This window comes from Podarcis tiliguerta (genome assembly GCF_965153285.1).
Source record: "Podarcis tiliguerta genome assembly, chromosome: 5".
Taxonomy (NCBI): Eukaryota; Metazoa; Chordata; class Lepidosauria; order Squamata; family Lacertidae; genus Podarcis; species Podarcis tiliguerta.
Genome location: NC_139538.1, coordinates 28255269 through 28281609, shown reverse-complemented (window position 1 = coordinate 28281609; position 26341 = coordinate 28255269). Strand labels below are relative to the sequence as shown.

At 40.0% G+C, this 26341-nt stretch overlaps 1 protein-coding gene and 1 long non-coding RNA gene across 5 annotated transcripts; both read left to right on the top strand.

The window, feature by feature from the left end:
* The first annotated feature begins 589 nt into the window (after positions 1 to 589).
* On the top strand, positions 590 to 26114 carry MFF (mitochondrial fission factor). 4 transcript variants are annotated; one of them, XM_083442988.1, is made up of 9 exons: positions 590 to 1652; positions 2347 to 2503; positions 4141 to 4361; positions 4596 to 4768; positions 5545 to 5633; positions 13188 to 13346; positions 19973 to 20032; positions 23756 to 23840; positions 25283 to 26114. In XM_083442988.1, the coding sequence occupies exons 2-9, from the start codon at positions 2466 to 2468 to the stop codon at positions 25412 to 25414; spliced, it is 957 nt and encodes a 318-aa protein (XP_083299114.1). In that variant the 5' UTR covers positions 590 to 1652; positions 2347 to 2465; the 3' UTR covers positions 25415 to 26114. The 4 variants fall into 4 exon arrangements, with proteins under 4 accessions (XP_083299114.1, XP_083299116.1, XP_083299115.1 ...); XM_083442990.1 differs by lacking the exon at positions 13188 to 13346; XM_083442989.1 differs by lacking the exon at positions 19973 to 20032 and having other exon boundaries at positions 1522 to 1652.
* Positions 13359 to 19060, top strand: LOC310678761. Its single transcript, XR_014511946.1, has 2 exons — positions 13359 to 14188; positions 14537 to 19060. It is a non-coding gene; the product is annotated as an uncharacterized lncRNA (long non-coding RNA).
* Positions 26115 to 26341: the final 227 nt, after the last annotated feature.

Below are 26341 nucleotides of genomic sequence, written 5' to 3'. Positions count from 1 at the left end.
GAATATCTAGGTCTTCGCCGCCAGTGTATCAAAAAAACCTATCTGCAAATTCCGCAGCAAACTGAAGCTGAGCATCACGTATGGGTCAAATCCCCCACACTTATATAAGGGCCTGAGCTCTCTTACAGCACATGGGTCTCATCACCTAAACCACGCTGCATCGCCAGGAGCAGCAGGGAAATGAATCCACAGTACCGTACTTGCTTCCTCCGAACCAGCATCGTGACCACAGTAAAGATGGCCGCTGCACCTTCAGCCCCTGCCGGCTACCCTTTTTTTCCTCCCCACCCCTTTTCCCGTCACGTGAGGTGTCACGGCTCATTCTTCCCCCCGCCGGTTACGGCAACTCTGTGGGGCCAATCGGGGTCGGGTTTTTTTTGTTTCGTTTCGTTGCTTCTGTTCCAGGGCTGTGTAGGCGAGGGGCTGCTTGGATGCCCTTTGGCTAACGGCCCCGGAGAGAGAGAGAGAGAGGAACCGAGACCAAAGCGGTCGGAGTGGATACCCGGGACCCAAGAAGCCGCCTCAGGGTAAGAACCGGAGAGAGTGCTGGTCTGGGCCTTCCCTTCCCCTCAGAAGGAGGCGGTGGCGGGGGGCGCGGGAATGGGGAGGAAGCTGCGAAATTAGCACACACACCTCCCACCGCCGACCAGATGCCCGAGTCCAACCGCCGTTGCGCCTGGTTCCCTCAGCATTGGCGGGAGGGGGGCTTTATTCCCGCCCCACCTTTGAACCCCCTTCCTCATAAATAACGGTCCCTCAGCCCACACAGGTTCCTATCAAATCGTTGCCTCAGCCCGCCTCCCCGGCCGTTGCCGTTATTCCTCGCCCCCACCCCCGTCGCCGAGGCCTTTGTTACTGTCATGTCAAATCCCCCCCCTCCAAAAAAAATACCCATTGACCTGTTGGCTTACTGCGCTTTTCTCGGTTTCTGACCAGAGTCTCTCCCCCACCACCACCACCCTTCCCCACCTCTCAGTTCGGCTATGGCTGTAATTTCTATGCTCAAGAGGCCTTTACATGCTATATATTACATGCTTTGTGCTGAAGGTTCTTGTCAAAGCACCCAGCTTGCCACGTTGAGGAAATGGGTGCTGAATTGGGTAGCCCTCTGCTCCGATCCTGCCTTGGGCTCTCCTTAACTGTTACTACAGAGTTTGCCTTATGAACCTGTTACACTCCTTGCCCTCAGGCTGTTAAGCATTGCAAACCACGTCTTTGGTGCGCCTTAAGAAGAGCCCTGCAGGATCAGCCCAAAGGCTCATCTCATCCAGCTTCCTCTTCTCAAAGGAGTCATCATGGGAAGCCCGTAAGTGGGATCAGTGCACCGCAGCACTTTCCCTACTTGTGGAGTCCCAGCGACTGGTATTGCGAGCCAAGGGTCAGAGACTCCTCTGTTGCCTGAAGATTTGGGTAACAACTTCTGGCAGTGCTTTTATGCCCAAAGCTGATTTCTGCATGTGCCAGCAGTTCCACTGGCTTTTCCCCAAACCGGTGTCCTCCAGATGCTGCCGATGTAGAGTGCTTCAACCTGACACACTCATCCACAGGTGCACAAGGCTTACGGGGATTAATGTTGGTTCTTTGGGCTTTCTTCAGTGGTTGAAGGGATTGGCCCTGGATTCTTGGCCTTTGCTATCAAAGTCGGACCACAGGTACCTCATCTATGCTGTCCTTTGTTCACATCTTATTCTGCATCTTAAGATTCTCAGTAGGGGTTGAGCCTTTTTACAGAAGTGTGAACATGCTGACGTCCATGTCATAATTGTTCCCACTTTTCTGCATGGCAGCAAAATAATATCTCTTGCTACATTGCAACATATGCAGCGTGGTTAGTTGTATTCTGATTTCTAAACTCCCACCACATATACTTATTCACCCTTGTGAGATTTGCAATAAACCATATGCTTAAGTAGGCAGATTCCCTGTCTTGTTTTTGGATCTGCTTGCCATGTAGCCTAGGATAAAAGCAAGTGTTAGAAACCAAGTAGTCTCTGCTTTGTTGTAGTTATATTTAGATAGGCACAAACACAATCTATTTTTCTTTAGGATGGTTTAATTATTTTGTAAATTTAGCAACTGCCATCTGATTGCATATTTTGCTCCTTCAAGAGTACATCTGTTGAATTATACTTCCATTCTTGTAAAAATCAGAACTGGGGACCTAAAAATTTGGCATTTATGGAGCCTCATAAGTTTAAGTATATGGAAGATATCTGACATTTACTTACTGAGCTCACATTATGGAATAGATGGGTACAGATTAGATATGTCGTAGGTAATAAATATTTAATTATGTAATATGCCTAATGCTGTTTTCTGTTCTTTTTTTCCCTCCCCCCTTTACAGCTCGAAAGCAGTTGTCATGCTGTCTTATGTACAAAAATTCCACTGTTTAGGGATACTGTTACGTAAAGTGAACAGTGCTGCAGTGTAGTGATATTAAAACGTTGCAAGCAAACAACAAAATGAGCAAGCGATCAAGCAGTGACATTCCTGTAGGAAGGTTAGTGAAAGCTGTAGAGTTGAACTTGTGCTTGTAGAAGCAGATAGAAGATTGACTCTTGTAGGTATTTTTATCTCTGTTGATTGCAATATTTAAAAAACTGTTATCTAGCCTAATGTGTTCCCTTACTTGAGGAAAAGGAGGCCTTGCCTCCTTTTCACAGAAATTTGGATAAAGAAACAATAGAAATGTATTCTTCAGTTTGCAGCACAGGTAAACATTTGGTAGTTAGCGCCTATACTTGCAAGCAGACTAGTGGAATTTGGTGTTTTGTGGAGCTACATCTCATTGGCCTCAGCCAACATGGGCAATGGTCTGGGAGTTGGAGTCCCACAACATCTGGAGGGCTCTGTGTTGGCTGTCACTGCCTTAAATGTTAAGAAATCCTTAATATGAATCTATATTGTTGAATTTAAAATGCATACAGGTTGTAACTGTTAATTTTGTTTGATTGGCTTTGGAGAAGTCTCATTATTTGAGAATGGAGAATGCTGATATGGCCTGCATTGTCTTCCATCGGAACACTGGCATCTTCAAAAGTGTGCTTTGTTCTTGGCCAGTGGTGGCTAAGCCTTTTTGGCCCAAGGGCCACTTTCACCCTTGGCTGCCCTTCTGGGAGCCACATTCTAAAGTTGGGCATGGCCAAAAGAGTGTGGCCATTCCACAGTCTCCTGCACACTGTTCCCCCACACAGCAAAGGACACAGGAAGTCAGGTGCATAGCCCCTTCTCCTTTACTTGTATGCACATAGCAGTTAATGGGAGAGGTTAATCACCCCTGTTCTTGCCTGTTAGAAAGATATGTCTTTAAAATAAATTGCCCAGAGCTAGGCACTCATTTGGAATAATTAGTACTATTTAATTTAGATGGTTGTAGATGCTTAATGAATCTTGAAGCAAGAATCTAAGATGTGGGGTGAAGCTGGGGGAAAAGAGGTACAGTACCCTCATTTTTTGAAATGAAGGTCAGAATGTGAGACTTGCTCACTTGCGGTCTCTCTTTGCACCCTGTATGCTTAATATTAGTGGAATTGGTCTCTTTACCATCTGCCTCCAATATGGTTGCCCTGGGTTGGCATAAATTGGCCACATTTGCACAAACAAATTTCTGTTTAATAAGGCTTTGATATCTTGGTGCAAAGATATGTAAAAGTTTCATGCACCCACATGCAGCTCCTGTGCTCTCACTTTGCTTTGCCCTTCACACATGAAGCTATGGTTAACTCTAGCTTCCTTTTGCATCTGAACTGGGAACTATGGTTAATGGCTTTCAAACAAGCCAAGATATGGAAGCCAACTTTAAACCTTGGTTTATATTATGGTTTGTTTGAAAGCCATTAATTAATTATGTTTTTTATCATTGCACCAAAACCAGAAGCTGTGGATAACTGGCTATGTGGCTTGTTTCTCTACTCACACGGAGCAAGCAGTAAAGCAGGTGTATGCAAATTTTAATTCCAATGTTAAATCATAGGGGGCATCTTAAACACGATGGCTGTGCTGCACATCCACCGTTACATAGACTTAAAACGCATTCTCTACCAACAGTGGAAGACTTCAATTTACTGTGGATCAAAACCCATGTTGTGTTTCTTTTTACTACTGAGGGGTAATTCAGGTTGTTTTATCTCGTATTAGGATGAGCACGACAGCATTCCCATCTCCGGCTGCCGAAATGGCAGAAATGAATCGAATTCAGTATGAAATGGAGTATACTGAAGGGATCAATCAGAGAATGAGAGTTCCGGAAAAACTCAAGGTTGCTCCACCAAATGCTGACCTTGAACACAGTGCTCATGAAGGGGGGATTCCAAATGCCAGTGTAACAATGCAGGTTCCAGAGCGGATTGTAGTGGCAGGTATGTTTGCCTTCAGGTGGACAGAGGTGATAAAGCAGCATGCTGTCAGACTTCACACCCATTCAGTTTATTTTTACATACGAACTTGAGTGTGATTTGCTTAAGACCAGCCAGTGAATTCATACTTCATATGGGATTTGAGCTTGATTTTACCCAGCTCCAGCAGTCTACCCATTGAGCCATTTTGAATAGTTTGTTAGTAAAATGTTCTTTAATCTTAATATTAACTTACAGGTAATAGTGACGACATTCCACTCTCCAGGCCGCCAGATCTAGATCTTCTCCAGTCAACTCCATTCAAGTCTCTGTCACTGAAAACACCTCCCCGTGTTATTTCACTCAGTGAACGACCACTAGATTTCCTGGACTTAGAGCGAGCCCCTACTCAGACTCCTCAAAATGAAGAGGCTAGTATTCTTTATGCCTTTCATTTCATTATGTTTTGTTTCAATATTATATTTAATAAGTCAAAAGAGAAGTCAAATATTTATTGCTTTATACTCCAATTCAGATCAGTACTATAAAATAGGTTACTGCTTTGTAGAACACAGTATATTATTTTAATACTCCCTGTTGAAAGCAAAGATACCCCCAGAACACTATTTTGTGTGGTGCTTACTTGGTTGTATTTTTGGTACCAGGCTGCTTAGACATAATTTGGGCTATCTTGATTGTTTTTATCTGGCTTATAAGACTTAATGACTTTTGGTCTTCAGGTTTTTATGATAATTTGGATTTGCATCTTAATCATTTGTATTTTATTATTGTGTAAACTGGCATAAGAATTTTAGTGGAAGGGCTGTATATGTTCTTGGACTACAGTTCCCATCTTTCCTGATGTTCTGTGCTTGCTGGGGCTGATGAGAGCTGGGAATCCTACAATGTCTAGAGACCCAATGGTTCTCTATTTCTGTCTTAAACCAAACTTAATTTCAAAAGCTGTTGGTAAACTTAAATTATTTTTTTCTCATGTTAAAAATTGGGGACATGCAAGAGAGGGGAGTCTTTGTTCTCCTTACTTTCCAAAATATCAGGCAAAATGTCACCATCCAGGAAGACTGTTTTTATTCATTTTCTGCTTTACTAAAAATGAAAATGGTTCAGTTGTTGATATTAGGTAAAGCTGGATACTGATGCCATAGCAGTGGTGAAAGACGTATCCCCCCCCCAATTTATTTTGCAGGTTCGCTCAGTTGGGAGACTGAAAAGAGAACGTTCCATGAGTGAAAACGCAAATCGTCAAAATGGTCAATTGATGAGAAATGAGTCAATGTGAGTAGAGGGGTTATTGGCGCATGCAACATTTGTAGAAAAAGCTGCTTCATGTGTTCCTTACCAGTTCATTCTTAGGATATGCCTTTCAACTGATTATCTTCTTTATAAAGAGAAGTTACTTAATCTTACACAGCTACAACTGACTTTCCAAATATTTTTTGTTCTGTTTGTTGGAATAATAACTAACTATTAATGAAGTAAATTTTGTGTGATTGTTCTCAAAACATTTTTTTCAGCTGCAGAAAACAGCATTTGCTAAATGTCTTCATATAGCAGCATTTGGTATTCCCCCTCCCCCCAGTATATATGTATATAGGGATGTGGTTGGCGCTGTGGGTTAAACCACAGAGCCTAGGACTTGCCGATCAGAAGGTCGATGGTTTGAATTCCCATGACGGGGTGAGCTCCCGTTGCACGGTCCCAGCTCCTGCCAACCTAGCAGTTTGAAAGCACATCAAAGTGCAAGTAGTTAAATAGGTACCGCTCCGGCAGGAAGGTAAACGGCGTTTCCGTGTGCTGCTCTGATTCCCCAGAAGCGGCTTAGTCATGCTGGCCACATGACCTTGGCCAATAAAGTGAGATGAGTGCCGCAACCCCAGAGTCGGTCACAACTGGACCTAATGGTCAGGGGTCCCTTTACCTTATATATATATATAGTGCTAAAATCTTGTTCTTAATTTAAAAAAACAAACAAATGCATCACTGGATCAGCTTAAAATGTGTTAACTTTGGCTTCAGTCCTATATCTACCTACCTTGGGAGTAAGACCCTATTAACTCAGTTAATAGGATTGCATTGTTAAACAGCCAACTTAACTGTGTGTTTATCATAATGGTTCAACACATCTTTGGAAGTCTCCTGGTACATATTAAGCTAGAGGTTGATACCCACCAGTCATGTTCAGTTGAAATTAATGAACTTCACTAAAATGACAGGTGGATATCACCCAAAATCAAATATGACAAGCTATATATCAGACTGTATGTCTTCAGAGGAAATGCATCATTTTCTGTTCCTTTTTTAACTAGCACTTTTTGCGTGTGTAATTCTTCTGGATAAGTGAAAATGTTCTTTAACACTTCGTATGATAATTTTTAATAGTTCCTTCTTTTTTTCCTGCATTGAATCCAGACTAAAGTGACACTTGAGCTCCATTGAAACAGAGGAGCAATTTAGTCGTGACAGACATAAGTTCATTTAATTTCAGTGGGGGTGGCGCTGTGGGTTAAACCACAGAGCCTAGGACTTGCCGATCAGAAGGTCGGCGGTTCGAATCCCCGTGACAGGGTGAGCTCCTGTTGTTCGGTCCCAGCTCCTGCCCACCTAATCAAAGTGCAAGTAGATAAATGGGTACCGCTCCGGTAGGAAGGTAAACGGCGTTTCCGTGCGCTGCTCTGGTTCGCCAGAAGCGGCTTAGTCATGCTGGCCACATGACCCGGGAGCTGTATGCCGGCTCCCTCGGCCAATAAAGTGAGATGAGTGCCACAACGCCAGAGTCGGTCACGACTGGACCTAATGGCCAGGTGTCCCTTTACCTTTACCTTTAAAGTGTCACTAACCTAGTCTGGATCCAGAACTCTCTTTATAGGATAAAGAAAGTTTGTTTCTAAAATACATTTATAGTGGATTTGTGTGAAGGGAAGTATTTCATATTGTTATTGGATCTACTTGAATCTTCTGCTGCCTGCATGCTTAGAATTAATTACATCGTCTTTGTTTATGCAGTGCAAAGGACAGAGTGGGTCTTTATTACAAACTTGTGCTGATTCATTAAGACTATGGGGTGATCGGTATCTTTTAATTAAGATTCTTGTAGTGAGGTAAACACTTCATTTTGCTTCCAGCTATGAGCCTGAAGAAAGAAATCACTTTCCACTACTGTATTCCTGCTTGTCCCCTGTTGGCAGGAGAGGAAAGTGGGGAGATGGAAACAGCTAGAACAACAACTCCTTGTCTCCTCTGTAGTTGAAGTTATATGCTATCACAAGGGTGACTGGGCGTTCAAGGTCTCAGAGAAGGGTTTCTAGCTATCTGTAGGTCACTGTTGGAGCTGGTGTTCATTTCTGGTGTTGTGAGGCCTCTTTGTGAGGTTGGTGCTGTGATGACTCATTCAAAGGGTAAGTGGACGTTGGATATAAACTATGTCCTCCAAGTGTCAAGCTAAGGTTATATGACCTTTCCTGAATTTAACTGCAACAGTACTTTTGCCAATCCCACTTGCATTTGAAAAGGGTAGGATGATATTCTAGTGCTGCAGTGGTGAGTTTTACATGGACTGAATTAAGGGTGTTGCTTGATGTGGTATACTGATAGCATTGCCTTCTCAGTTCTGTTTCCAGGCTGCTGCCTCCAGTTTTCATTTTCAATTTGTTTCCTGTTTTTCCACAAAAAAAGAAATTGTGGCCAAAGATGCTAACAGTGTATAAGTAGTCATCCTTTCAAGTGCTGTTGTGCAGCATTTTGGCAAACACATGTTTTTCTTTCTTTTGGAGGGTGCATATGCATGTTAGTAGTTGGAACTGTGGCCATGCATGGCAAGTGCAATCACACAGGATAGCTTCCACATTCTAGTATAGGAACTGTGACATGGCATTCTAGTATGTTTGTTGCAACAATGAGAAAATTCTGTGCCAAACCTTACCATGTCTAGAAGAGGAATTGGCTTGGTTCCTTTTCCTCATCTGCCTTCTTGGAACAATATATGTTGTCATTTTTGCACTTGCCATACAACTGTATGTAGTAGCTTTCCTGATAACCTTTTGAGCATCCACAGATTCTCAAATGCTTTTGAGGACTAATAATAACTAGGCACAAGAAGTGATAACCAGTAATGATGATTGCCTTAATGACCTTCCAATTATTTAGAAAGTTGCTCCCTCTTTAAGATATTAACAACTGTGATTAATGGTGGCACAGTCTTGAAACTGTCCTGACAGTTAAAATGCCAAGGTACCAGTCACCCTTCACAGCTAAAGATGAAACGTAAGCTTGACCACTAATTATAACCATTCACTTTTAAATATGTCAAGTGTGTACTTAATGCATTGCCATCTAAGAGACTTGTCTATATTGTCTGATTTGATTTTAAAAAAATATTCTGTATGCTTGGTTCCACCTGTAATTAAGACACAAATTAACAGAATGTGAAAATTTGTCATTCTTGTAATGAATTTGGGAGCATATTTTTGCTTAGTTTTTAACTATAAAATTTGAGAACAAATTTTAGGGATAAACAGTGGTTGGTGGAGAGGACAAGGTTGCATGTTTCTGGCATACTAATCCTACATGAGCGTAGTAGAGATATGTGTGTGCAAAATCCAACACATATCAGCTGAACCATGTGGTTGGTTTGTGGATTGACTGCACTGTTCAGACCTATGCACTTTGGATTTTATGCATGCAAATTTTAGGCCAGTGCAAGGATATCCGGTGGGCCCAGAGGCCAGATAGGTATCATAATCAGGGTGGAAAAATATGACAATGCATAACTTCTATTTGCAAATATATTCTTTCTACATAAGTGGCTTAGCCAGCGTGTGTTTTTTTTTGGGGGGGGGGGGTACGCATGCACCTAAACATTTTGTGAATCTAAGTTTGGCCTCATTGAGGGGGCAGTATTTCAGTATGAGTAGGAAAATGAGAGTACCCCTAAACCTTTTTTTTTTTTTTTAGGAAAAAGCACTGTTATAAGCAATGTTATTAGTTGTAGAAATACTGTAGGGAAGTTGGTCTTCTTCAAGTTATTGTTCCTCCGTCTCTCCCTATTGATAGTTAAAAGCTGAGGCTTCTTAGATCACTAACTTGAAACAGGGAATAGAGAAAGGGGAGAGACATAGAATTTTTAATAAACCCTTCTTTTCTTGTGCTAGTCTTGAAGCTTCTTGCTTTAACTTGCTGGAGGAAGTGACTGCATATCATAACTAATGAGAAACTGTTGTCAGATTTTAAGCTGAATATGATTTTGTACATGTTCCTGAATTTCCCACAATTATTTATGGGTTTATATTACTCGTGATGTCATTATGAATGTTGTCTGTTATTTCCCCTTTGCCATTTTGTAAATAGTTTCACCCCCAAATTTGTAAATAAGAGTTTGATCCCTAATATACATCTTATCACACAACCTGGGGAAAGCTCAGCAGGGTGCATTGTTTGCATGCAGAAGGTCCCATTTCAGCTCCTATCCTCTCAAGGTAGTATTAGGAAATATTCCAGTCTCGAATCCTGGACAGATGCTTCCAGGTGTAGACAATACTGAACTGAATGAAGTGATGGTTTGATTATTATATAAGTCTGTTGTATAGCTTTTTGAGTGTATCTTAGCTTTGATTTTGGTTTTTAGCACCACATTTTCTCAGACATTATATACACAACTAGCCTTGCACAGAGTCCCTCCCTGAAGACAATCTTTGTGGTGATAAAAGCAGTAAATGTAGTTCATGAGCAGATGGTGGATGAATCAGTCAGGTTTTTTTCTTTCAACGAACCTACTTGTAGTCAAATCCTATACATTCTGAGGAAGTTCCATTGAATTCAATTAGCTCTTCTCCTTGGTAAGGTTTAGAGCAGTGGTTTTCAACCAGTGTGCCATGGCACCCTGGGGTGCCTTGAATGATGGTCAGAGGTGCCCATGGGCAACACTGGCCTCTGTCTCCTTCCCTTCCTCCTCTGATGCCCTTTCACGTCTCTGCCTCCCAAAGGCTTGCACAGCTGTTTTATTGCAGCAGCCCTGGCTATAGGCTCTGCAGGCTCTGGGAGGCACCTCTCTTTGGGACGGGGCAGGGCAGGTCAAATACCAGGGACCACAGCAGCAGCAGTCCAGAGAACTCCCAAGGAGAGGAGGCTGAGGGAATACTCCACAGGGGAGGGTGTTCAAAAAACAGTGAGAAGGTGCCAGTTCTGCAGGCAAGGGGTGAAATAACTGGGCTTCTGAGGCCCACAGGGGTGCCACAGAAAGAATGTAGTTGGTTAAGGGAGCCGTGGACTCAAAAAGGTTGAAAATCTCTGGTGTAGAGGGTTTCCTCTTCAGTCTTAGAATCAGTCCCAGCAGGTCTTGACCACCATACAGTCATACCTCGGGTTGAAGTAGCTTCAGGATGAGTATTTTCGGGTTGCGCTCCGTGGTGACCCAGAAGTAACCGAGCGCATTACTTCCAGGTTTCGCTGCTTGCGCATGTGCAGATGCTCACAATGACATCATGCGCGGAAGCGGCGAATCACGACCTGTACATGCACGGACGTGGGTTGCATTCGCTTCAGGATGCGAACGGGGCTCCGGAATGGATCCTGTTCGAATCCAGAGGTACCACTGTAGTTGGTTTTCTGGTATGTGAAGATAGCAGAGCAAAACAAATTTCAGCTTATATTAGCTGAAAAATATATTGTTAGGTATATTTCTTCTCAAGTGGATAAGTGAGCCAGTCATGAGAACGCTCTGCATCCCAGGCCACTCACATTAATCACAGCAAATCCCCCTCTCCTCTGTGTCAGGTTCAGTATGGCATCCTGATGCCCTAGTCATATTTTGTTTGTCTACTGTTCTGTCTAGGTTCTCAGAAGCCTAAGCCAGTTAAATCAGTTAGTCACATGGCTGTATTTTGGACAAATCACGTTTCATGGCCGACTCACTTATCAACCTGAGGTCCTATTCACAGTAAGAGACCCAATGTTCCATTTTAGGTAGTAAGCTTGCTGAGACAGGGACCTGTTCTCTCATTTTATTTATTTATTTAGTTAGTTAGTAAGTTGGTAAAACACCAGAATCATAGAACAATATTAATTTGCAGCCATGTGTTTGCTAGAATAGTTGTTTTTGGTTTACTTGCAGAACTTCATATCCGAAAATCTGCATTTTACTGTTGCTGAAGTAACAAGGTACAAGAGGTTTGCAGTTCTAATGAGACTTCCTTGAAAGCAAGTTCCACTGAAAACTCTTTGAGGTTTCATTTTATTTAAATACATTCAGGATTGTGAGAATAGCCTTTCTTATTTGTTGGTTGTGTAAAACATAAGTAATAATTGTCCATTTTAAGCACAACAGACATAGCCTCCCTGTGAGAATATAGGGTTGTGTGTGAGGATATAATAACAATATATAACCTATATATAGTCATTTTTAAAGGAGCTATTTCTATAGAATATATACGTATTGTACAGCAGGCTTGGCAGACTATTATATGGGGACACTACATGTGTATGTGTTTTTTTGTTGTTGTTTTTTGAGGCCCAAACGTTTTTATTTCCAGGTTATCGGTACTGCTTTTACTTTTCTCTTTCTAACATTCAATAAGGATTTTTAAAATTTTATTTTATACATAATTGTTTTGTTCTTAAACAGAGGATAGGCATGACTGCCTTTCAATCCCTTGATGGATTCCACAGAGTACCCTCTTAGTTCATCAGGTTCATTTCAAAATAATTATTTAAAATGTTGCTTGAAAGAAAAGTGCTTGTTGGCTTGCATCCAGATTGTGTCATGAACTGATTATTCAGAAGGACTTAAAATGCTATACCCCTAATGCTTCTCTTCCTGCTCTTAGTAAGGCAGAGTTCAGACTAAATGATAAAATCTTGATTAATGTAGTTAAACCCCAGAATTAAAGAACAACCTTAAATGTGGAAAGGGAGAAATGTTTCTTTTTAAACAAAAACAAAAAAGGTCAATACTACAAGCTTTGAAGATTTTGCTTAGTACTTTTGCCTATTCATATGCGTAGTTTTCTGAAATCTTGTTGGGATCAATAGCTCTCTCAGAATTGACCTTTGAAAAATAAAAGTTTAATCAATATCCTGTTGAAGTGAATTGCAAAATTCCCATTTATATAGATGGTGCTGAATTGCACTTTCATTTGTCTTATAGGCAATGAGTGCTTTTGATGCAATTTTTTTGGTTAATCCTCAGCCTCTTGCTTTCAGGATAAATGCTAAAAGAATTTTTTGCTTATTGGAATATTTGGAATATAAGAAGCCTTCACCAGTGTTTTTGCTATCTTGCATGTTTCTTTTGTAGTCCTATATTTGCATGTTTTTCACATAGCCCTGTATTTGCAAAAAACAATCAATCAAACTAGTATGTTTATGTCACTCTTGTTTTATATAGGCTTCTGTTTTTCAGAATGTTTTCAACATACTCTCCTCCAGTCTCTGAGTAACTTGGATATATTTGAGGCTGTGATCTGCATTGTATGATTCTGGCATACAGTGAATCCAAATCTGTCTTTACTATCTGCTAAAGAGTGCTGTTGTGTCCTGTGTTTTTAATACAGACCTGCTTATTATCATGCCTCTGGTTTTTAGTATTCTTTGATCACAATGAATCAAAGCCATTATCCTTGATATTTTGCCTCATATAAAGGGTTCCAAGAGTCAGTTCACAAGATACCCACTAACGTTTCCTTGATGTGGTTTTTAATCTGTTGATGGGGAAGGAAGAAGAAAAAATGGGGGTCAGCTTTAATTTTTCAAAAAGGGTTGGTTGATGGATGATTTTTTTTCCTATCTGAAACCTGACACTAGTGTTTCTCTCTTCATTTGCTACACTTGCACAAACAGTGTGACACCATCACCTCAACAGGTTCGTGTCTGTCCACCCCAAATGTTCTCTGAAGATGGATCTAATCTTTACTCTGCTCGGGGCATATTGTCGCTTATCCAGTCTTCTACCCGTAGGGCTTACCAGCAAGTCTTGGATGTGCTGGATGAAAATCGCAGGTGATTGGCCATCACTGATTCTGCCCAGTTTACTGCTTTTTACTTCCCTTTCATTTCCTAGTTAATTGGTTTTGGTTTGCTTAAATTACATGAAATAAAATTAACTCTTTTTTTTTGCTTTTGCTATTTGCGAATGACATTTCCAAACTTCACATTTCATGGAGCTTAGTTGTCTTATTTCTTTGGTCAAGAGTGAAACAACTGAACAGTGACTTAAAATGTCAGTCTCACTCTCATTGGAAATCCAAGAACAGAAGGGCAACAAAGTGCTACAAACATAGCTTCATACTCTAGACAAAGTTGATTGTTTAAATCCTCTTGCTTTCAGTGGGAGAGTTTTTATTCTTTTTGAACGCAACTGAGAGTTTGAAATGTTTTAAACACAAATCCCAAAATGGCCTTAATAAACTAAAAAGTCAAGGTCCACTAATATTGAGGGGGATCTAGATGAAAATGCTTTTATTGGCATTCATCTCAGCTGAGTCCTATCTGCAATTCCTCTGAAAAACCTACATTGAAAGGCAAGTCATATAGTAGCTCTGGACAGAAACTGGAAAAAAAAATCTGTTCTTAAGATCTGCTGCATGGGGGAGAGACTCTTTCAAAAAAAATAGAGTCTTTGTTGTCAATCCACCAGTTAATTGGAGGTGGGTATGCAAATATTATTTTTATACAATTTAAGTTGTAAGACCTCTTTACATATGAGCCAGGTATTTAATCATTTTTTGTTTCCTTTTCACACCAGAATAAGTGTTATTTTCTTATAAATTACATTTTTTAACCCAGTTGTGTCTGGACCCTCTCTTGTTTATGTAACTGTCTTATCAGACTACAGATCAGAAGTCTGCTCCTCTGTCACATTCTGCTAGTGGAATATTTTTGTGTTGGCTTTTGAGAATCTTAGCCATACTAGAGAATATTACCCAAATAAATTTCTTTGTTTAGCAGCCATAGACCCTGTGATCCTCTTAGAGGTGCGGGGGGTGCTGAGGACACCTGTGCAAATGAAAGGTTCACCTCCTTTGCCATAACTTGTTTTTACAATGTGAAGGGCCAAGGTTGGGGTTCAGATAACTGCAGAATCCTCAGTTGGCAGTTTCTTCCAAAGCCAGTTCAAAGGAGCTTTTAGTGGGGAAGCAAAGCCTTAAATCCCTTCCTCCTTCAAGTCTTTGTACTAATTTGAAACCAAGGGTGGTTGGAGGAAGCAAACCTAAACCTACTGCCTTAAAAGACTAATAATTGATTCTGTATGTTCAAACTTCTATGGTAGTAATCCTGACCTAAGAGTTTGTCAAGCTCCAGTACATGTGTGAAGCACCACCTTACCATGGGCTGCTCACTGTCAGGAGGAATTTTGTTTGTTTTTTATTTAATATTTGTGTCCTGCTTTTCTGCTTTAGAAATCTTGCAAGTAGAAAACCTTACACAAAGTAAAACAGTAATTTGGCATGCACCAGAAAGATAGGCACACATAGCTTCCCCAAATTTAAATAGAAAGTTTTAATATACTTTTTTCATTTTTATTGGGGGGGGGGGGACAAAAGCTTTCACTTTTATCCCATCAGTGAGTTCTCAAATTTTATAAACTATTTGAGCAGGTTTTTTCTTCATTTGGTATATTAATCGTAAGAACCTGAGTATTATTGGAAACTCTCATTGCAGTTGTTGCCAATGTTCATTTTCAAAATCTAGGATAACATCCTCTTTTTCTTCAGTTCTCAATACACCTTTTTGTCAGATGAAACTTTTCTAACCTGCATGTATGAATGTGAAATTTGGAAAATGCATCACTTGCATGGCTGCAGAATAATGTCTTTTTTAAAAAAGCATTTCACACTATACTCTTTCTTTTATTGGCCTTGGTAGCATATTCTCACTGCTTAAAAGGTATGTTTTCTTTAATTGTAAGTACAATACTTATTTCAGTGATTGAGTTTTGGCTTTGTTCTTCTTCCTAAAGCTTCTGGTTTTAGTTCTGTTTTGGTTTTCTCTTTCAAAATATTTTTCTGGTTCCTTTTCCTACCAGTTTTGCATAACTATACCATGCTATACTATAATGAATTGAAATGTTGAGAATTTATCATTGCTAATAATACTATGGTAAAGTAACTCTTCTCTGTTCTTCAATTCCCTGCCCCACCCCACTCCCTCATTCCCAATATGGGAATGCCTTGGTAAATACAACACTTTAGAGTTAACTTGGTATGGTTCAAACTATCCCGTGTGAGCAAGGTGCTGTGCATGAAAAACATTTTATAACCTGGATACTTAAGTTACACACAAGTATGTTATCATAGGGACATCAGTAAATATGCCCAAGTTAGTGAAAAAGTACTCACTGGACTGAACTATTCCTATTCATGTTGCCTATTATTTCTCTACCTTAGCTTGGATAATGAAAAGGGGTTAGATTATCTCTCATTTTTAAGAATCCTTTATTTTCGTGGCTGAGAAATTACAAAAAAGTATACTACCTGCAGCTTATGGGTGTTTATGTTTTACAGGCTGTAGCACAAGAGAGGACCCCTTTAATACATCTTAGGTTCTGCGTATTGGTTTGGATCCAGACTTAAGTCATTCTTAGTTATGATTAATGTAAGTTTCCTTGGTTTCAGTCCGTGCATGACTGAACCTGAATCCAACCCATTGCATATTTTGTAAAATCTGACTCCCTTTAATACCTAAAATAAGCATCATGTTGGTGATTCCTTGGCTCAGTGGTAAAGCATCTGCATGCAGAAGGTTCCAGGTTCAATATTCAGTATCTTCCAGCAGGACTGGGAGAGACTCTTGTCTGAAGCCTGGGAGATCTACTGCCAGCCAGTGTAGTACTGTGCTAGATTGACCAACGGTCTGAGTCTGCATAAGGCAGCTTCCTATGTTCCTAGTTTTCACGAGCATTTAAAATTAATATTTATAGCCAAGTCTCAGTACTACTCTGACAAATTTTTTTTTGTTAAACCACTAAACTAAAGTGTGTGAAATCTGAAGTCTTACAAGCATACTTCCATTGCAGCTATGAAATTCAGCTTCTGGTCCTCCTCCCTTCTGCTCTCCCCCACATGCCTCCCAAATGCTCTGGGTGATCTTCTAACTCTCTGGGGCACATTGGGGGGCTGCTGGGGGGCACTTGAACACACATGGTTGGAGAGAACTCATTAAAATTTCATTTTGTAAGCAAAGAAGTCCAAACCTGATAGTTTGTTGCTGAATGTATATTTTCTAATATAAGAAATTGCTACATTAAGGCTGCAATCCTTAATAAGCCCATGGAACACAATGGAATGTTTGAGTATGTTTGCAAAGAATTGTGATCACAGAAGGATATATATGGCATTTTAAAGGCAGGTATAGGAAAACTAAAATCAAGCAGAAGTAGCCATCTAGTAGATGGCTAGTGATTATTTACTTTCTATGCCTTATTTTCTTTAGGGAATAAATACTGAATTTTGAACATGAAACTTCAAGTCAGTTAAGGCATATATTAATCTGGGACAAATTTGAGCAGCTGCATAGGGGCTTAAAGTCATAGTTGAATGTGCTACTTGAAGCATTACTATTTGCTATGAGGTTGTGGTCATTAGTTTGTTAATGCAGAACAATATCATTCAGTCAATACGTCATTTCAAGATAAAATTTGGTCATAGCTCGGTTGTAGAGTGTAGCTTTCACATACCAAAGATTTCTGGTTCATCTCCTAGCACACGGGTAAGGCAAACGAAGGCCCTGGGGCCAAATCTGGCCTAATCACCTTCTAAATCCAACCCACAAACGGTCTGGGAATCAGCGTGTTTTTACATGAATAGAATGTGTCCTTTTATTTAAAATGCATCTCTGGGTTATTTGTGGGGCATAAGAATTCATTCATTTTCCCCAAAAAATATAGTCTGCCCCCCCCCCCACAAGGTCCGAGAGACAGTGGACTGGCCCCCTGCTGAAAAAGTTTGCTGACCCCTGTCCTAGCATCTCCAGTTAAACTTTTTTTGGTTCCTGTAATTATGCTTCTTCCCATATATTAACAGCCAGTCAATAGCTATTGCAGACTAATGCTTCTGGGGTGGGTTTATATATATATATATATATATATATATATCTGTGAAAAGTACTATGTGAGAGATGATAGTATGATATGGAACCTTAGGGTGGAATTCAATGTCGCACACTTCCAGTCATTCTATTTGTGCATTGCAGCTTGCCAGATAGCATGACCCCCCCCCCCCTTGGGGCATGACCTTGGCAAGCAATGGTCATGCATATTTAGAATCTCCCTAAGTCTATAAAATATTAAACCTGGTAATGGAATGCCATCTATTTGTCCACTTATGTTGAGTATAATGCACTACAACTTACCCATGTTCTGATGTCATTACCTTGTGTTTCTCTGTACCCCACCTTTCTTTTCCACATCTGGCCGTTACTGGTAGACACTTGGTAACACTCAGTATAGGGAATTGAGACACAGGATGGACTGTGTCTCATGTTATGCAGAGAGTTGGAGGGAAGCTCTCAACTGGCCACCATTTCTTACAATGCGCAGTTCCAACTTAAGAAGAATGAACTCTGGTCTTGTTCAGATAGCAGCACACTGTTGATGTATGATGTATACAGTTATTGTATTTGGTTTTTACTGGAAGTGCAAAACCTTCAGTTGATCAGTAGCTGTGGTCTAAAAAAAGTCAGGTATGTAACAGGATTCTTCTGTTTTAACAGCAGTTTGTACCCCTGGTCTTGTCATTTCCAACAGAACATGGGTATTTATGGCTTCTTGAGTGCCAATTTAAAAAGTATTCAAGTGAGTTGTGAACAGGATTTTTTGTTTATTCTCTCATTGTGGGAACATATTTTTCATCCCTCGTGATTGTAGAGAAATAGCGATGACAATTTTCTTTGGAAAAACATAGACAATACAGGAGAATTAGGTCGAAATTGTGGTGGTTGCAGAAATAACCTTTTCCATGGGTCAACTCAGGGCAGTAAGTTACTGTACCCCTGTTGTTACAGTTGTTTTCCTTCCTCCTACATTTTTTTCTGAGTTCCAGTCATTTTGTCTATACAAATTATAGAAACACTCCATCTCTGACACAAAACAAAATTAAACAACTCTATAAACATAAACTGTGTGAACAACACACATAAAAATAAACTGCAGCCATTCTGCCCCCAGAGTATATTTTTAAAATTGTGAGTCCCATTGAACAAAATGTGACTTATTTTAAGACTACATATTCAGCAGATCAGGCTGTAAGTAACTAAAATCAAGGACTGCTAGTTACTGGGCAAAATAATGTTTCTCTAAGAGCTGGAAAATAAATGTACATGCTGTTAAGTTAATAGTTGTACAATTTGAAACACACTGCAGAACTCAGATTGTTTGAGGCTATAGAATAGGAATGCAAGATAACCTATATGGACTCAGCGGATTATCCTGTTGAGAAACTAGTCCCTAAGTAGTAGGAAGTGCACAAAAATAAATGTGGTGCATGATTATAATTTATTGTGCAGATTCTTCCTCATTGATATCTTTCTTTTAGTAAAACAGTTTTTTAACTCAAAATAGTCTTAATCCAGTTTTCAGGGGAAATGTGTAGGCTTAAAAACTGTTAGAGCAGGGAGAGAAGAGGAAGTGGCAGTTTTGTTGCTTGAGTAGATGTTCATCACACAACTTTAGGTATCGCCCAGTAGTCTTACATAATATAACATTTAAAAAAAAACAAGTTATTGGGAAAAATAATTTTAGACCCTAGCAGCTGTGGAATAAACAGCCACAATGTTCTGTTACGATTTATGGTCGCTTTAGGCCCCCTTTGACAACTCTTTAGTTGTGGTTATGCACACTGAATTGTTGCATGGAAAACTTCAGTTTAGCTTCTAACATGATTGCACCTTGACCGTACTTTAGATGGGTGAAAATGATCTATATAGTTTTAAAACTATATAATCACATAAAATACCTGCATGGGCTACTTGTATGCTACTGCATCACCTTCAGGATTCTTAAAGCCCTGAACAGCTTCAGTCAAGAATACTGTAAGGACAGCATGAGCTCTTATATTCCAGCTCAGTTACTGAGATCACATGGAGAAGCATTGCATCCCATGTTCAGAAGCTTTGTGAGCAGTTGCATGCTGTGGAATACTCTTCCAGCAGTGATTTGGTAGTGTCCTTGCTGCTAATTTCCAGGTGTCTCTTGAAGGACTTTATATGTCTACAGGCCTCGTCAGTTGTTTAAACTTTCCAAAGTGAGCCAGTCATTTTTATGATTATTTTACATGGTATTTTATGTTTTTGTGTATTTTGTTGTACACCACCTAATTATTTTATACGAGAGAATAGTAGATCAGTATTTTAATAAACAAATTATGTGTAAGCGTTAATTCCAACATTTCTTCACAAATTTTGTATCTGGAAAAGCAACAAGCAAATAGTTAAGTTCCTTTTGCACATTGGTAATTTATAAAACGGAATATATTGAAAACATAACCAGGGTTTATATTTGTAGTGTTTCAGTATAACAGAAGAAAAATATTTAACAATTTTTGTCTCTGGTTTTTTATTCTGCTTCTTTTCTCTGTCTTTCCTGTTTTCTTCTTCTGTCTTGTGTCTCCTATCTACAAAACTTGCCCTAGGCCAGTGTTACGTGGTGGGTCTGCTGCTGCCACTTCCTCTAATCCTCATCATGACGCCAGGTAAATTTGCACTTAGTTAGCCATTCTAGTCTATATTCAGCTTTCACAAAACCTGAGACTGGCTTGCTCCTGAACTTTACTTGAAAGTAAACCCCTCTGAGTTCAGCAGAGCTTGCTTCCTGCTATTAATTGATATATAATCATTTTTATCAAACAGGCTGTGATTATGTGTACTAATCTAACTGCTGGTTTCTATATTAATTTTAAAACCCTTTCACTGACATTCTTTTGCATTGTACTATGCCTGCTGATTCTATGGACGAATCTTATAATAAAAGTATTTGATGCATTTCCCATCGATTTTAGCATTCAATATAAGACCCGAGTTCAGGTTGGAAATCTGTTTCAAAATAACTAAAAATCTGGTGAACACTCCAACAAATTTTGCAGTACACAACTCATCACAGAATTAAAGAGAGAGAAAGGGTGAGATCCACCTGTCATCTGTCAACAGAAGGATGGAGCGAGCTTGTTTTCTCCTGCTCCAGAGACTAGGAGCCAAACCAATGGTTTCAAGTTACAAGAAAGGAGATTCCAGCTAAATATTGAAGAAATTTCTAACAGTAAGAGCTGTTCAGCAGTGGAACAGACTCCCATGAGAGGTGGCGGCAGAAGTTGGATGGATCTAGTTGAGGTTCTTGCATTGTAGGGGGTTGGACTAGATGGCCCTTGGGATCCCTTCCAGCTCTGCAATTCTATGATTCTATAAGCCCTGAACAAAGACTTCTGCTTGAGCAATGGGGCTCCCCCCCCTTAATTGGCTCTGAGTGGATCAGGAGAACCCATGGAACAACAAATGGGGGGACAAGGGGAGGAATTCATTCTGACTGGCAAGCTGAAATGCTTGCACAGACGGAATGATTGGAAGAGCATCATGTTGAATTCCACCCCAAGTAGTTTTTCAAATAGAAATTTAAAGTTAAATCAAAAAGTACTTGTTAACTAATGCCAATGATTGTGCAGAATGCTTTCCTTCTCCCTCCTTTCTTATGTTCCTTTTACTAAGTCTACTTGGATCTCATGGTATACAACTAAAATATTATTCTCTTTAAGCATTTAAAAAGTTTTGTTTTCTCCCTCTCCAGTCCCTGGTGTGTACATAGGACTGTAAAACTGTTTAACTTGTTTCACTATTGACAGAAATAGGAAAAAACATTTTTTTGCTATTCAACCTTAGAAAATTGATTTTGACTTTGAAGAAACAGGTTTGGCAATATTCAGTTTTTAAAATATACCCAATATGGTTTACAGAAAGAGAATGGAGCACATTTAATATAAAAGTTTCTTTCTGGTTTACAGAAAGGAAATAATTTACAATCTCATTGTGTAAAGGATTATGCAGGGCTCCCCTGTGCATTTAGAGAACTGTATGTCTGAGGGTAATGAAACCCATAGCATATGAATCTAGTGCCCAAATATAACCTGCAGTTTTTAAGCTTTTTCATTTAGGAGTTCAGTGGAGAAAGAAAAAGAGAGAATAAAAGCTTGTGGTACCTAGGGCAGAACAAGTACTTTGCAAGAATAACCCCTGGAGGCAGGGGGACCTTTGTAAAGTAAAAAGGAGTTGGTTCATTTATCTTTCCTCATCTCCCTTTCCAGTCCATCAGTGTGCCACAAACTGTTAGCATAAGTATAGCATAAGTATATACTGAGATAGAAGGTCTAATATTTTTTAATGGATATTGTAAAGGTTTTGAGTAACACTTGTCTGCAGAACATCACAGGTCCTTCTATAATTAAGGCTGCAGTCCTGTTTCCACTTTCCTGGAACTTTGTCCCATTGAACTCAGTTGGACCTAGATGTTTATAGGATTGCACTGTAAGGCATTCTTTGCACAGACTGTAAACTGATAGGCATTCAGAGATGGTCTTTGTATGCATCTTTCTTAAGCCACAAGACTTAAAATAAAAAAATGGTGCTTGTGGGTTGCTGTAAAACTTGTTCAGTACTACAGAACCAAGTCCCAAATTCGAAATTATGTACTATAAAATAAAATAAAAATCCCCAAAATGCAATTGCAATGGAAAACAAGTGCTAGTACAATTATAACTATATATTTGGATTTCTCTTTTGTTCTGGTTAGTGTTAGATCAAAGGCTATTTATTTACTGTGCCTTTTCAGCTGTGAGAGCTAGAAATCTAGGTCAAGATTGAATGTTGCAAAATTGGGCATCCACTAGTGCAACAAGGCTTCTCTTTCCTTTCTTCCTCAGTAACCCCTTAGGCGACCCCAAAATCTGTTCCAGAAGGTTGAGAGACCCCATGGAGCAGATTTTGTGGGTACAGTATATGGGGGACTAGAGGGGAGGAAAGAAACTGAAAGTCCTGTTGTACCTCGCACTTGTTGGCCTGCCCCCTGGCTCCTGATCTTCTACTTCCAACTCCGCCGGCAACTGCCTCAGAGATACTGCTGGCACCGGTGAAGGAACTGTTGAGTGAGGAAGGTTCCTCCTCACTGGTGCCATGGAACCCCACATCTCACTGGACTATTTCCCCAAATCCTCCTCCTCACTCTCCCATTCCTCTGCCTGCACGTCCCCTCTGTCCTCGACCCCTTCATCCTCCAACTCCTGCCAGTCTCTTGATATGAAGCAGTCTTTCACATATTTGGGGTGTCTGGGGCTTTTAACACAAGCACCTTGAATTGGTCCTAGAAACAGACTGGCATTCAACGCAGCTGTACTAAAATAGAGGTTGTGTGAGATCTAAATGGAACCCCAGCCAGTAATCTGACCACTGCGTTTTGGAGACATTTTCATCTTCAAGGGCTGCTCCACATAGATTGCATTGCAGCAATCCAATCTGCAAATAACCAGAGCATGGAGTACTGTTCAGAAGGGGCCATAGTTGGTGGGCCAGCCAGAGGTGGGAAAAGGCACTCCTAGCCACCTGAGCTTCCAGTGGCACTGTTGAATCCAAGCGGACCCCCAAGCTGTGGACCTGCTCCTTCCAAGGGAGTGCGACCCCATCCAGAACAGGCTGTCTTGCCACTTACTGGACATGAGAACACAGGACACATAATTCCTCTGTCATGTCAGGCTTCAGCTTCAATTTATTTGGGAAATTTGATTGAAACTCCTGAAATTTATCAGGAATCCCAGGGCCGGTGATGTACTAGACATTATGAAAGGCACTTTATACATAAAAACTGACAATATTTGATCATAGCTCCATCAGTACAGCATGAGACTCTTAATCTCAGGGGCATGGGTCTGAGCCCCACAATGATCAAAAGATTCTTGCTTTGCAGGGGGTTGGAATGGATGATCCTTGTGGTCCCTTCCAAATACAGTTCTATATTTAGATGGAAATGGCTAGAGAGAATTCAGCCAAGGTTATGTTTCTTTAAACAGAAAATCTATGTATGTAGGAAAATAAGAACATAGTCAAGAAAGCACTTAAAAATGGTTGGTCGCACCCCCTTTCATCTAAAGAACAGTTAATTGTATATTTTGAATGGAATCCAAATACGCCCAGATGTATAGTATGGTCACTCCTATATTCACCTGAGAGGATCTACTTACTACCTTTCGCATTTGTAGCCCCTCAACCTGCATTGCATACAACTATGGAAAGGCCTCTGAATTTCAGCAGTTGCTTTTTAGAGGGCACAGGGAGAATGGAGAAATTGAAATGACCCCATGTGTGCACAAAAGACCAGCCCGTGTGCAGTTAAATGTGTGCCATTTGAGGCATATTTTTGTTTGTTTTTTATCTCATAGATATACCCTTTCAAATATGGATACAACATTTGAGGGAACACCAGAAGATGTCACTGTTGTGGATGCTGTTTCTTTAAGACGACAGGTAATTGAAATGCTTCAACTGTTATAGTGGAAGTTTGTATGCCTCTTTCCAGTCTAGTCAATGCAGAATGTAATAAGATAAAGGGGGACAAAATTAAATTTGGAAGTCTGAATACCACAACTTTTTCTGTGGCATGATGATACAATTTCTTTTCTTTGAATGTTAATATGTCTATGATTAAAACTTTGTGCATTCTCAACTCCAAAACATACTAATAATATATAGGAACTAAATAGTGCATACATGATTGATGGGAGAGGAATTGAGAAAGAAGAACCCACTTGGATGGAAAATATCCAGGGGTGAGGTGTGGCTGCCAGTCAATGTGTTTAAGGTTTAGTTTAATGGTAAACAAACAAATGGGACGCTGGTGGCGCTGTGGGTAAAACCTCAGCGCCTAGGGCTTGCCGATCGCATGGTCGGCGGTTTGAATCCCCGCGGCAGGGTGAGCTCCCGTCTTTGGGTCCCAGCTCCTGCCCACCTAGCAGTTCGAAAGCACCCCTAAGTGCAAGTAGATAAATAGGTACCGCTTTCTAGCGGGAAGGTAAACGGCGTTTCCGTGTGCTGCGCTGGTGCTGGCTTGCCAGAGCAGCTTCGTCACGCTGGCCACGTGACCCGGAAGTGTCTTCGGACAGCGCTGGCCCCCGGCCTCTTAAGTGAGATGGGCGCACAACCCTAGAGTCGGACACGACTGGCCCGTATGGGCAGGGGTACCTTTACCTCTTTAAACAAACAAACAAACAAACAAACAAACCATGCAGCAGAATGGAATCTGTTTGGTTTTGTATGTTCTGTATCTTATTTTTCTGTTAGGTTTCTATTCTCTTTTACTGGTTTTAAGCAGCTGAATTGATTTGCTTGCTTTACATACTTGTTTTGGTTGTGATTTATTTATACTATATTGATACATGGGCCTATTTGCATATCATAGTAAGTCATAAACCACGGCTTAGTGTGAATGAGTAGGGTGCTAGCGCATACTGTTTAGATGCTCCTGTTTTGTTCTGTCCTAGCTGGATACCTATCAAAGTTGGCACACAGACTCTCCACCTCTAAAATGAGAGATCCAGCCCACACATTTTTTGCATTTAGAAAGGACAAGAGATGTAGACTAGAAGGACAAAAATCAGAAATGGAAACCGAAATGAATAAAAAACCCCAGTGAATTTGCCAGAAGTAGGGATTTCTAAACCCAGCATTGATATAGGTATAAAGAGCCAGGGTTTTGAGGCTGGAATCCATGTGTGTGGCATCAATGTACAGAAATATTATACTGTATTAACAAGAACTGCAGACATCCATTACTAAGTCCCCCATGTGAGCAGACTTTTGGGGTGAAAAGTGATACAAATCTGAAGTACATGAACGAGAAAAGTCTTGAAATAATTAGTAAACTTATAGTAAGCACTAAATTTGAAAGGCATTTCCTTTTTCTTTTTTAGATAATTAAACTTAATCGTCGTCTACAACTTCTGGAAGAAGAAAACAAAGAGCGTGCTAAACGAGAAATGATCATGTACTCAATTACTGTAGCTTTCTGGCTACTAAATAGTTGGCTTTGGTTTCGGCGCTAGAAATGGTCACAGTACTTCAGAAGATTTGTCAGTGGAGAAACATATAGAGAATTTGCAAAGTCCTTTGTTTCATTCTCTGAATTGTATGGTGATTTAGGATCCATGCACTGGATATTTCTGACACAGTAAACAGCTGTAACATAACTTTACAATGTTAAAGGGATGCCTGGATGATTGTGTATATATTTTCAGTATTGTTGTATCATCCTATTATCTTCCTTTTGCATGACATGTACATTTGCATTGAATTATTTTGCAAAGGGAATTGCCTCCAGGTAACAAAGGTGTACTGCAGACAGTTCTCTCTTGTGTAGAAAGAAACAACTGGGTTTTGGAATTACCTGCAAAATGGCCTAACTTATGGTTTCTCATTGTTATTCCATAATTAAATGTAGCACCTTTATAGTTCACCTTATTGCACTTGTTTTATTTTAACCAAATTTCAGGTAGTAGAGCAGATTAAAAAGCATCCTGAGTATCTCTCATTCAAGCACATGTACATATTGACTAAAATACATTCTTTGCTAAGATAAGTCAGCAGATTATCCAGAGGTGTGTGTAAGATGTATTTGAGCTTTAATTTTGCAATGTTTTTTCTAAAAAAAGATGGTTTTTAAGCAAATCTGTCCATGAGTGATCTTAAGATTATGGAACAAAGTACCAATGTAATGTATTTAATAAAAGTCAGCCCAAAGCAGTATTTAATTTCTTATTTTTCCAATTAACTTTACCTTTTGCCCTTTGGATGTGTGGAGCATACAAAAAAAGCTTTTATATCTCTCAGTCTAGATCAATATACTGCATCTAAAATCACCACTCCCATTATTGATTGTATTTTTTTGCTTGCTCGTAGATTTCTATTCAATCCAACCATTTGCACAACTCTTATTTTCTTACATTAATATACATTGTGTTGGATTTTAAAAT